The 13,535-nt window shown below is 47.4% G+C and overlaps 1 protein-coding gene across 1 annotated transcript in view; it reads right to left on the reverse strand.

Annotated features, from left to right (window-relative positions):
• Positions 1-4,911, reverse strand: part of RHOQ (ras homolog family member Q) — a 35,537-nt gene extending 30,626 nt beyond the window's left edge. The window contains exon 1 of the mRNA XM_006778631.2: positions 4,908-4,911. Within this exon, the coding sequence (XP_006778694.2) occupies positions 4,908-4,911 (4 nt within the window). The remainder of the gene's footprint in view (positions 1-4,907) is intronic.
• Between the last annotated feature and the right edge of the window lie 8,624 nt (positions 4,912-13,535).

Genomic DNA, 13,535 nt, shown 5'->3' on the forward strand with positions numbered 1-13,535 from the left:
GGGCAGCGGAGAGGAGGCGCAGGGAGGAGGCGCGGAGGAGGAGGAGAGAGGGGAGGAAGGTGAGGCAGGGGAGGGGGCCGGGAGGGGAGCGCCTGGGAGGAGCCGAGGGCTCCTCGCGAAAGTGCCCGCAGCGCCCGGAAGCGTCCAGAAGCCCCGATGCTGGGAGATGAGGAGGCCTCTAGGGGAACGACGACGACTCCAGCGATGACGCAATAGTCATGCAAAATTATACATATATATTTAAACTCCACCCGGAAGGCAGGATCCATCGGCCTCTACGTGCACAACAGAACTAGAAACCGGGACGGAAGAAAGACGAAGAGGATTAAAAAAAAAATTTTCATTAAGGCGGGTAGGGTGATGGGGGAGGGGCAGTGGTCGACCCTGGGCTAGAAAGAAGGGACCCCTGGCTGATTGCTGGGGCCCCCTTCCCACGACCACCCAAGCCGTTCGCAGCAGAAGCTTGACTCCTTTCTTTGAAACTGGTGACTAAGGGAGTTATAGCATCTTGAATCATGAAAGCACCCCAGAACCAGCCAGAAAAGGGAGACGCCGATGGCTTTGGACCCCACAAATGCACCTTGGTTCCCCCTGGAAGAGACATTTTCTGAGGCCCCCTTGCAGCCCCCAGCGCCCCTCGAAGGAGTTAGGTTGTGATCCCTGAGGAGCCACACACTATGGTGCTCTAAGCCTTGGCCTGCGATCCAGGCAGCAACCCCTGTGTCCCTGCCGGGGCAAAGCTCGGAAACACCGGGCTGCCCAGGGCCCATTCACTGACCAACAGTGCTGCTTTGAACATGAGGCACTGGGGGAGAGGGCTGGCGGAGAGCAGGTACTCTTGCGCTGACGCTGCACCCCCTGCTGACATGAGAGAAACCACTTCCTTTCATTGATTCACAGGATTAGAAAACACTGTGCTGAGAGGCAGTGCAGAAGTCAACCGGACCCGTCTTCCTTAGACTCCTTAGGTGGTAGGTAAGCAAACAGACCTAGAGGGGTGGAGTGGTTATCTCAGGCTTCCAGCCAATTCTGCACTCAAGGACACTTCACTCTGGGAAATGCTCACTGTTAGTTCCCTGTGCCTCACTTCTGAGGCCTCAACTCTCAAACCCCAAATCTGACTTCCATCCTCCCACGAGGACTTCCTGGATTACTGGTAGTTCCTTGTGGAATCACGCTCAAGATCTCACCAGATCTCTCCAAATGCATCCAAGTGCGGGTGGGCATGTGCATTGCCCGCTGCAATGAATCTGGAAGAAACTTGGTATGGATGACAAGAAAGGCAGCTTTGAAGTCAGATCTTGGTTCAAGGTCACCTTCTGCCACTTAGAAGGGAAGAAAGGAGGACTTGCTCCCTTTGCCTATGGACCATTTCTTCAGGCAGCATTTGCTGGGTCCCGTATTCTGAAAGGAAGTTCTATCGGATGAGGTAAGGAGCTACTGGAGTCTACTCAGCCAGGAGAGTGCATTTGATCCCTGATGCTAGTTAGAGGCCCATTTCTCTAGGCCTCGGCTTTCTCATCTATAAATGTGAGCGCATCCATAAGAATGAGAACAGGTCTCACCCCTGAGAACTCTAGGGTGACTCAGAATGTGTCCTGCTTACAGTTTTAGGACAAGAGGAGCAGTTGTTGGAGACATGGGGAAGGCCTTTATGAGGATGACAGGGTCTCTCCCAGGACTGGAGCGGGGAGCCTTCCCCAGTTCAGGACTCTGGCCTCCCAGGTCCTATTGGGACAGGCATTTACTAGGGATCCAAGGAGCTGGAGGATCAGCTCCAGAACCTTGAAAAATGTCAGGGCCCCCAGGTCCTGGATGGTCTGGGAGAAGCTCTGAAAAAGCCAGAGCACTTCACGTGGGGAACTGATGTCAGATGAATCATGCAGAGGTGACTTCATTGGTGATGATGACTTCATCCCTTTGGCCCATAGAAAAGCCAAAATTGACTGCCAGGAATATTCAATGCTCTGGGTTGATTCCACTAGTGTGTATGCGGAGTGGGAGGGGGGTATTATCTTGGATGCCCCAGATCAGCCCACAGATGGGTTAGCTGGAAGGACCAGGTAGGTTTCAGCAGAAACCTTTTTCCTATGGGCTAAAAGGATAATGCCTCACGTGGTCAAAACAATAACAAAAATAATTCTCAAATTTCAGGGGCTTGGGAGACAGAAATCAACTTTGTTTCTAAGCATCCCCATAGGCTCTGTGCTTGCTTTTTTCCTTTTGGGTCTATTGCATATATCAAAACATACAGTACTCTGTGTGAGAATCGGGAAATCTCTACTTAGCCTTCTCTTTTTCCTGTAGTTCCTACTCTTCGTTGATTCATCCAGTGCTTCATTTAACAAGCATTTATTGGGGTTTACTAGATGCCAGGCTTTATTCCTGGGCAGGGGATAAAGAGCTGGAAAACCGCAATCGCTGGAGGGAGAGGCAGAAAGGAACTGATGAGCAAATAGATAATTACTAAATAATGTCATCAGTGCTGCTGTAGAGGATAAAGAACAGACTTCTGGAAGTGCAGGGGAGGCTGTTAGTTCCTAGCTAAAGAAGGATTTGCAGAAGGATGTCGTTGGCCTGCGGTTTAAGAGGCTAATAGGAGCAAGATAAGAGTGTCTGCGAAAGACAGCCCCACACCAGGGCAAGAAGGAACAGCACACAACTTCCTGGGAACAGTGAGCCAGCTAGGGGGACAGAGTGCAGGATTAGTGGTGCCGGGGAACTGCTTTGTATTTAATTGGGAACTATAATATTGATTGTGCTTCATGCAGAGGTTCCCATTTCTGTCATATCTACCTTCTGTCTTAATCTGTTCTGGCTGCAATAACAACACACCATAGACTGGGTGACATCAACAACAGCAATGTATTTTGCATATTTCTGGAGCTGGAAGTCTGGGATCAGGATACCAGTGTGGTTTGGTGAGGGTTGCAGTCTTGTTGTGTCTTCATATGGGAGAAGGCATTAGGGAGCTCTGTCCAGCCTCTTTCTAAGGGCATAAATCCCATTCATGAAGGCTCTGCCCTGGTGACCTAATCACTTCCAGAAGGTCCCACATACTAATACCAATACTTTGGGCTTTAGGTTTTAACATACAAATTTGGGGGAACACATTGAACTTATAATGCCTTCCAATGTAAGTAACTTGGAAATTGCACAAAATATACAAGACCACTGTTTTCCGCAATTGGACAGCACATAGCAAGGGCCAGTGATTCCTAAAAGAACAGAACAAATGAGGCAAGCTCTGCTATCACCCTAACTTTCTCCTGGAAGTACTTTCTGAGTTGCAGCATTGTGAGGGGGAACTGAAGTAGATGACAGTGGCTTTGCTAAATTGAGAAGATAGCTGAGGAGACTTTCAAGACGGAGTACCAGAATGGAGGGAGTATAGCAACATGATCCTCTTCAGTCTGCTGCTGATACTAAATTGTGAATTCCTAGCGTGAAACTCCACAATGCAAGGCAAAGAACTGCCCGAGAACATGAGCTGCTTGGTTCCCAGGGCTCACACAAAGTTAGGAGGTGTTTGAGTTCCAACCAGCCAATACGAAGGAACTTTATAGAATGTCCAGAGGATTCAGTAGAAACTACAGGAGGGGTGCACATTTGTAGAAGGGCTATATTAGCCCTAGAGTAAAAGTAACTCTAGGTGCCCCCCTAACAAAGTTTATAAACAAGCCTCCTAAAGAACAAGTTCATCCACTATCACCATAAACGCCAGGCAAAATGAATTTCATCATTTTTAAGGAACAGCAACATAATAGAGACATTCAACAACATAAAATTCAGAATGTCAAGAATTACTAGACATGCAAATAAGTAGGAAAATGTAATCAGGAGAAAAACCAGTCAGTAGAAACAAACCCAGAAATGAGAGATAATGGAATTAGCAGATGGGGATTTTAAAAGGTACTATAAATATACACAGGATTTAAAGAAAAATGTGAATATGGAGAGGTGAAGAATGGAAGTTATAAAGAAGAACCAAATCTAACTTCTAGAATTGAAGAACACAATACCTGAAAGGAAAAGTTCACTGGCCGGTTTTAACAGCAGATTGGACATGGTAGAAAAAAAAAAAAAAGTCTGTGACATTGAAGACATAACAATAGAACCTATCCAAACTAAAGCACACAGAGAAAAGGCCTAAGAAAATAAAACAAAACACAATTGCTGTGTCCTAAACTACATTCCTAAGGCCTTTAGTTAAAAGGTAGACATTTCCAACAGATTCCATAGGGGGCAGGGCTAACCTTCCACCCTTTTACAACAATGTAGTAGAACAGGTTGTAAAAGAAATGAAATCATTTCATGTTGGTTGGTCAAAGCCCCTTCCCCTAAACCCTCCTCCCCCAGGTGCCCCAGACCCCAGGACTTTCCCTGGCTCCCTCTGACCTCCTGATTCAACATAAAGGATTAATACCTGGCAAAACCCTGTTGCAACTGAGGCAGGACAACTCTGGTTGGTTAGCTGTTAATTGTGTTGAGTGTCATCTCTGATTACGGGACATGTTAGGACTGTGGGAGCCTTCTTGGGCTTTCAAGTCACTTTCTGAGAAGAATAGACTCAACTAGAGGATCTGGGCAAATTTATCCAAATAACTTACATTTTTGTATTGAGTTCTGTGTTCTAGGAGTGTGGTCAGGACAGGAGGAGGTACCCCTCAGGACAGGCCACAGCAGCACTCTGCATCTTCCATTTCCTCTCTCTTCTCAAAGAGGGTTGCAAACCCCTAAAGTTGTGACAGTCTTTGGGAAGACTGTTTCCTCACCACCCATCTATTCATCTATCTATCCAACTATAGTTATTATTAAGTGATCTCTGTGTGCTTGACTCTGTGGGAAGTACTAAGATGAATCAGAAATAGTACTTTCCCCAATAAGGTCATCATGGAAGTCCCTACCCATGGTGAAGGGCAGAGTGGAATGGATACACTCTCTTCCTTGTGTCAGGCATTGAGATGTGCCTCTTAGCAGAGGTGAGGTCAGCCAGGACCTCTCAGTTGAGAATTAAGTCAACCATAAAGCAATGTTTGGCATCTGATTATGTTCCCTGAGCTGAGGACTGTGTGTTTCTGAGCAAGCAGAGCATCTGCACTCCTTGGGGCTGTTCCGGCCTATAGCTCACTAGAGGCTTGTCCTGGGGCTCCTTGCTCTCCTCATCCTTTCTCCCAGCCTTCTGCAGGCTCCCTGGACTCTGGCCTGGGCCTCCCTCTCCACAGACAGCTCAAGAACTGTGGTTCTAGGAAGGGCAGATGAGGGGCAGGGTATTTTGTGAATGGCATCTGACATTTACCTAGCACTTCACAAAGCTTGCTCACTCCTTACAACATTTGGCTTTCACAGCTCCATTGACAAGGCAGCAGAATTCCTCATTAATATCCTTATTTTATAGATGAGGCTTTGTGTCTTTATCCAGATGGAATTCAGGCAGATTTTGAGCCTTTATCCAGATTGCCTGGCCTATGAGTGACATCAGGACTGAAACCTGAACAGAGAGGGAGGAAGGGGGAGAGAGAGAAATCGATCAGTTGCCTCCTGTACACACCTTGAGTTGAGGATCAAACCCACAATCTAGATATGTGTCCTGACCAAGAATCGAACCCTCAACGTCTAGTGGACTGGACAACGCTCCAACCAACTGAGCCACACTGGCTAGGGGAAGGTGTGAATTCTTTAAAAAATATGTATGTTTTTATTGATTTCAGAGAGGAAAGGGGGAGAGAGAGAGAGAGAAACATCAATAATGAGAGAGTATCATTGATAGGCTGCTTCCTGCACGCCTCACACTGGGGATCAAGCCCACAACCCAAGCATGTGCCCTGACCGGGAATCAAACCGTGACCTCCTGGTTCATAGGTGGATGCTGGGCAAGGTGTGAATTCTTAATGTAAATTATTTGAGGAGAAATGTTTCTTGCCCTGTCTGGTTCTGGCCTGTGTAGGCATTAGCTTTCTCCTGCCCTGACCAAAGCCTGCTTTGCACTGGGGGTGGAGTTCTTGGATTAAAATTGTATGTGTCCCCTTACTCATCAGCACTGAAAAAGAGCTGAAGCTTTCTGGGCACTTTTGATTTTCTCTCTGATGTCTCCATTTACTTCCAGACCAAATGAACTCTCTGGCTCATGCTCTTCACCCTCAGCTTGCTCCAAAGGTAGCACAGTCTCTGCTTCCCACATCCTCACCTTGAGCTGAGCTGCTCGGCTCAGTGAGCTGCAGCAGGCTGCCAGGGCCTGCCCCTGACTCATCAAACCTGCCAGCTGGCTCTGTACAACATTTCCTCTACCCCAAAGCCCGTCCTTGTGTTCTTGTCCAAACCCTCACCCAGGCGGTCTCGACATGGCACTTATTTGGCTTATAGCCAGACTCTCCTGCCTCTGCTAATCTTCTTAAACCCAGGTTTGGCCAAGTTCCAGCCCTGCTCAGAAGCCTTAGGTGGGTCTCCTTTGCCTAATGCCCCAATCTCAGTCTGACATGTCCAACCTTCCCAGCTGAACACCAGTCTTTCTGGGCACTGCTGACACCCACTGCCACTGCAGGCCTGCTTGCTGCTGCCAACCCAATCTACTCTCTGCACCCAGACTTCCTACACATCCCCTCAACTGTGCCATGGCCCACAGCATTCTCCCCATCTAGAGGCTCTCTCTTTTTGCTTATCTCAATGATCAGTCCTGCAATAACCATCTTTACTCCTGCCTCCTGGATTGACCCCCTCCCCCAAGACCACTCCTTCAGCTGAAGCCTACAGCAAGTCATCCTGTGTCCTCTCCTGGCTCTTATCCCATCCCATTTTGGGTGCCAAATACCTTTGCACATTTCTGAACCAAGGTTCTCTCAATTGTGTAGTCAGGTATTCATAACAACCCAATCGATTCTTGTCTATTTGGATAAATTCTTCTTAATGAATACTACCAACTTGCTACTTTTTTTCTATTATTATTATTATTATTATTATTATTATTAGAGGCCCGGTGCATGAAATTCGTGCATGGGTGTGTGTGGGGGGCGGGGGGTGGTCGTCCCTCAGCCCAGCCTGCAACGTTGCTAGTGTCCTGCGCCCGGCCTCTGGTCAGAGGCCCCTCCCTCCACGCAGCTGGGGCGTGGGATGCTGGGCTCATGTCGCTTAGGCAACCTCGCCAGTGTCCCCTCCTACCCCCACCCCCCACCGCTATGGGCACCGCCATCTTTGTTGCAGAGTGATGGTTAATTTGCATATTACTCTTTTATTAGATAGGATTTTTAAATCTTTATTGGTGAGATTATTACAGATGTCCCTCTTTTCTCCCCCATTGCTCCCCTCCACCGGGTTCTGGCCCCACCCCAGGCATTTGCCATCTTATTGTCTGTGTCCATTGGTAATGCATATATGCATATAAGATCTGTTTCATCTCTCCCCACTCCCCACACCCTCCTTCCCTCTGAGAATTGTCAGTCTGTTCCGTTTCCATGCTTCCGATTCTATTTTATTCACCAGTTTATTCTGTTCATTAGATTTCTTATTAGTTTATTTTGATTTTTAGATTCAATTGTTGATAAGTATGTATTAGTTGCCATTTTGTTGTTCATATATTTGATCTTTTTCTTTTTCTTCTTCTTCCTCTTCTTAAAGAATACCCTTCAACATTTCATACAATACTGGTTTGGTGGTGATGCTAACTCCTTTAGCTTTTTTTCTCTTGTTTGTGAAGCTCATTACTTGATCTGTCAGTACTAAATGAGAGCTTAGCTGGATAAGATAATCTTGGTTGTAGATCCTAAATATTCACCACTTTGAATATTTCTTGCAACTTCCTTCTGGCCTGCAAAGTTTCTGTTTAGAAATCAGCTGACAGGCATGTACCAGTATGCTTAATTTCTGACTGGTCCTTTTCCTATTTTTATTTTTTATTTTTGGCATTCTCACTAAGATCATTGAAAGTCTCACTAAGTATCTTGGAGGTTTCTAGAAGATTCTTGAGTAACCTTACAACTGTGATTTTGAACTCTATATCTAGTAGTTTGCTTTCTTCCATGTCTTTCATTTGTGGTATGTTTCTTTGTCTCCATATTTTGGCTGCTTCCCTGTGTTTGTTTCTATGTATTGGGTAGAGCTGCTATGGTGTCCTTGAATTGATAGAGTGGCCCTCTAGGACACAGTGGCTCAGCATTCCCAATCACCTGAGGTGGACACTCTATGTGCACCCCTTTGTGGGCTGTGTGCACAGTCTTGATGTAGTTGAGATTTGTTTGCTGTTGGCATCACTTGGAGGAATTGACCTCCAGGCCAATGGCTGTGAGGACCAGCTGTGACTATAGTGGGAGAACTGCTGTGCAGGAGACACCCTTGTGGAGCAGGACTTGCTTCAGTGGGGCTTTGGTGCTCACTAAGTCTGCCGCTTGAGTGTGTTGCTTATGGATGTGTAGAATTATAATCTGGTATGATCTGACACTGACCGCTGGGTACACTGGCTTTTGGGTTTCCAGGGAGGAGTAAAGTCAGCCCTGTCTGAGGCCACCCAACAGGAGCTACAGAAAGATAAACAGATTCCTCCTCTTTGTATCAGGTTTGAAAAGGCCCAGATGAGGCCCAGCTGTGCAGCAAGGCAGGCTGGGTGCTGGTGCTGTATCTTGGGCCTTTTAATGATAGTCTTGGGGCTTCCTGACCCAGCTGCAGCTTGTTAGAGATTTTCAAGGACAGGCCATTCGTAGGCAAAATTTATTCCACACAGGTTGGGTGGGGCTGCAAATTGGATGGGGTAAGGTCTCAGGGAATCACCAGGGCAGAGCAAACAGAAATGACTGCCAGTAAGCTCTGCAATTGGGAAGATCCCAGCATAGGAACAATGATCCCTACAAGCACCTCCATCTGGAAGAAAGCTGCCTCCGAGTTCCTGCCCTGATGCCAGACAATCTAGTTCCTCCTCGTATGTGTGTGTCCCTTAGAGCCTCGCCCTAGCACTGGAGCTCAGAGGAAGTGGGAGCTGGTAAGTTCAGTTTGTGTGCAGGCCTTTTAAGAGGAGCGGCTGGGTCTCCAGCAGCCTCTGTGTCACTGAGCCCCAGTCTGCACTGGTTTTTACAGCCCGTAGTTATGGGGACTTCTTTTCCCAGCTCTGGGACTCAGGGCTGGAGCGTCTGCTATGGGGCTGGGACCCCTTTCCCCTTCAGGCATCCTCCACAGAGACAGTCTCCCTCCCATTAAAAAAGCGGCACACATGGGGACCGAACCAGCCCATTCTGCGCCTCCGCATCTCCTACCAGTCTCAGTGTGCTTTCTTCTTTACGTCTCTAGCGTAGGACTTCCATTCAGCCAGCTTTTCGGCAGTTCTGGATAATGGTTATTCTGTATTTTAGTTGTAATTTTGATGTGGTTGTAGGAGGCGGCCAGTACAGGCATTTGCCTACGCCTCCATCTTGGTTTCTCTATCCCAACTTGCTACTTTTGCCAGGTGACTTGCCTCCAAGTTAAGGCACCTGTTGTCAATGATGGTCTATCTCAAGCCACCCACAACACGGCTTACCTATCTGTAAGGCAATGCATTATAAGAGTCTGTGATGAACTAGGAAGGGGGCTTAGACACTAAATCCCTGCATTCACTTAGCTTTCTTAAAACTGCTAACACCGAACACTGTCAAGTGATTACCTGCTTACTGGTTTCTCTCCCCCATTACATAGTGGGCTGGTGTCTGGCTTGCTCTCTGTTATATCTCTAGTGCCTACACCTGGCACATAACAGATAGTCCTCAAGCATTTGTTGAGAAACAAAAAAAGGAATGCGGCCTTCCCACATAGTTAGCATTTGAAATCCCCCAAAGGAGTCAGTATTTCTGTCAATTTCCTCACCCACTTCCTGGGCTCTGCAAGTTGCCCGGTGCTCCTGACTCTGGAAAGTCCCTTCCCTTCCTCGCTCTGCAGTCTTCAAGTGTCTGGAGGCCCAGGTCGGGCTGCCTCTCTTCTGGCCAGGGGGTAGGGAGCCCACACCCAGACATTTGCCCTTAGACTTGCTTACAAATCCTAGCTGGAATGAAGACCAGTTGCTTGAGGCTCTGGCAGGGCTCCAGGCCGAAGGACAGGTTTTAAGTTTTGTGCACCAGGCACTCCCGCCAGCCCCTCCTCCCTTTCAATGGCGGGGGATTTGCATTTCCTTCCCCAGGCTCACACAGGCTCACTGGGCAACTGTGAGGGCCCAGAAGAGATCCCCAAACTCACATTTCCTCTAAGGACTCTCCTATGCCCACAAATACAGAATCACCAGTTTTGAAATGTCTCCCTCATGTCATAAGGAGGGCCTTTTGGGGGTGCTGGCAATGTTCTATTTCTTGACCTGGGTGGTGGTTACAGGATATTTGTATATCATATTAAGTCATTAAGCCATACATTTACATTCTATATACTTCTCCGTATGTGTAATATATTTCACAATAAAAAAAAAGACAAAAAAAGAAAGTCCTGCCCCTTCCCCAACTCTTAATCTGATTGATCCATTTGAACCCATGCCTCTCTGTGCCCAGCCTCTGCTAGAGAAGGAGATCCTTGTCTTCAAGGAAATTCCTGGAAGAAGCAAAGTCACTGAGAAAACAAGACACTGAATCCAGCTCTCATTCTATCCTGGAAATAACCATGCTGTCGTTGTTTTGAGGAGGACTTCAGAGGTCAAGGAGGTGGTGGGGCTCAAACTGGGCCTGAAAATATAGGTGGAACAAGAAGCAGAGGAGGGCATTTTAGCTGAGAAATTGGTATGAGCAAAAGCCGTTAGGTGGGGTGGAGCTTGATGAGTTGGGCAGTCAATGAAAGACCTTGGTACTGAATAGTTTATAGGAGGAAGGCCGTCTTAAAGAGCCATAGATGCTGCTCTCCCCCACTTCCCTGCCCGTCCCTCCCCCTGCTGCCAGGCCCCAAACAATGGCAAAGTGGATGCCACTTATAGCGCAAGCCTGCCTCATTGGAATGGAGGCATACGGGCTCTCACGCAGGAGCAGACATGTGGGATTCTCATTTCTCAGTTTGTTTTGTTGTTTTGCTCAAGCCACAGGCCCATTGGCCTCATAATCCCCATTCCAGACAGGCTAAGAGTTACAGCTGCCAGATGCATTACACGGGCACCCACAAGCCTGCAGAGGCGCTTGCTCAATCCTGACTTTTAAACCTGCCCCACCTTGCAGCTGCCTTCAGGTCGCTGCACTGATCAGCTGTTGAGAAGTGGGAGGAGGCAGGAGAACTCAGGGCTGAGTTTCTGGATGGTGACTGTGACAGGCTCTGAGGGGATTCCACCCAAGCCCTGGAGCCCCGGAATCCCGGGACTTCACCCACCATCACCCAGGATGTGGCCAGCCACCTGAGGCTGTGGGTGAAGATGCCATGAAGTGCTGGGAGCTTCCCAAACTCCAGGCAGGGCTCCTGAGTCTAATACAAGGAGGCAAGACTAGGCTGTGTTTCCACTCACTTTAGGAAGTGGAAAGCAAGTCAGTCACAGGCAGTCTGTATACACAGTGATGTGAGGAGGAACGAGGCCTGATGCAGAGAAGAGACACTAATCATGGTAGCAAGAGTAGTGGTAATGATGATAACTACCAGGCATGAGGATTAAGCTAAATATTCATTTATTTTATCTTCACAATAATTCTATTGGGGATGTTATTATTTACATTATACAGATGAGGCTTCAAGTGGTGAGCTGCTTTACCAAAGTCATACAGAATGGTAAGTGCAGCACTGGGATCTGAATTCGGCAGTCTGACTCCTGAGCCCACCCTGTGGAGCCTGCGCTGCCCAGGTCAACCTTGTCTAGGCCTGGAGGGGGTGTCCTCCCTCACCACTGGAGCAGGCCAGCCCCTGTGGTGGGTGTGGCCCCCTTAAAGACCATCTGGCAAATTTTGCTTGCTCTGGTTTCCCATTAAACTGCTTTTGGATTGCCTTCCCACATACGGGAGCCGGGGGAGTGGGGGGGGCAGGGAAGGCCAGGATCTGCCAACACAACAGCTGTATTTTTCATTAGTAAATTAATAAACTGGCTGCCTGGTTCACACACGTATCCGTTTCTGATATCCTGGTTAAGGTCAGCCTAACCCAGACCTGAAGCCCACAGTATGCCAACTTAATTGAGATTCTGAGCGTGCAAGGGAAGCCCCCGGCATGGCCTCTGTGCCAAGGAAATCCCTCTTGGCCTCCTCTTGCAGACTTGGCCAGCCTTCCCCGGTGACAGCCTGGCTCTTCAGATCCAGCTGCCTGGGCAGACTGCGAGGGTCGCCTGCAGAAAGAAGGAAGAAACAGTGCCAGGTTCCAGTGTGTGTTCCAAGTTCCACATTCTGCCTGCGGACTCCAGGCGCCGGAGCAAAGGCTGGCCCTTGGCTGCGGACTGGTAAGGGTTTGTCTGGTACCTTTTTCCTTCTACACACATAAGCTGGGACTTCCTGGATCTCCTGCTCTCTCTGCTCACCCAGGGAGCCTCCCCCCCTAACCATTTGGTTGACTTGTCTTATTTAAGAGCAGAGAATGTTTTGCTCTATTTACAAAAGTGCAGTCTTAAAAAAAATTACATCCTAAATTAATGGGGGGGAATTTTCCTTTTAATTTCTAATAGCAGTTTGTAATTTTGAATCCGGAATCTTGGTCTTTGTCACCATCACTGGGTCATTTTTCACCAAGCTTGGTGCATCTTTCTGGGACAGCATTCTATTTTGCTATTGTGTTAAAAACAACAACACATAACATGAAATCTACCCTCTTAACAGATTTTTAAGTTACAGTACAGTATTGTTAGTATTGGAAACTATAAGCACATTGTTGAATCTCTAGAACTTTTTCATCTTGCGTGACTGAAACTCTATACCCGTTGCCATCAACTCCCCAACTTTCCCTCCCCTTTGCCCTTGGCAACTGCCATTCTATTTTCTGCTTTTATGAATTGGTCTACTTTTAATACCTCATGAAAGTAGAATCATGCAGTGTTTGTCCTGTGACTGGCTTATTTCACTTCGCATAATGTCAAGGTTCATCCATGATGTAGCAGCTGACAGGATATCCTTGTCATATTTTTATGTCAAAATAATATACTGTTGTATGTATATACAACATTTTCTTTATCAATTCAACTCTCAATGGTCCTTAGGTTGTCTCCACCTATTAGCTTTTGTGAATAAGGCTGCAATGAACATGGGGAGGGGTAGCAAATATGTTTTGAGGTCCTATTTTCAACTCTTTTGGATAAATTCCCTGCAATGGGATTGCTAGATCATATAGTAGTTCCATTTTTAACTTCTTTTTTTTCTTTCATTATTATTAAGGTATTACAAATGTGTCCTCATCCCCCCCATTAACCCCCAACCTCCCCCCCACACACACACACTCATGCTCCCATCCCCCTGTTGTCCATGTCCATTGGTTTGGCTTATATACATGTATACAAGTCCTTCGGTTGATCTCTTCCCCTTACCACCGCCCTCCCCTACTTCCCTTCTGGGGATTGATAGCCTGATAGCTGTTTCTCAGTCTTTGGATCTGTCCCTTTTCATCAGTCTATGTTGTTCTCTATAATCCGCAAATGAGTGACATTCTGA

Source organism: Myotis davidii, unplaced genomic scaffold (genome assembly GCF_000327345.1).
Source record: "Myotis davidii unplaced genomic scaffold, ASM32734v1 scaffold6, whole genome shotgun sequence".
NCBI lineage: Eukaryota > Metazoa > Chordata > Mammalia > Chiroptera > Vespertilionidae > Myotis > Myotis davidii.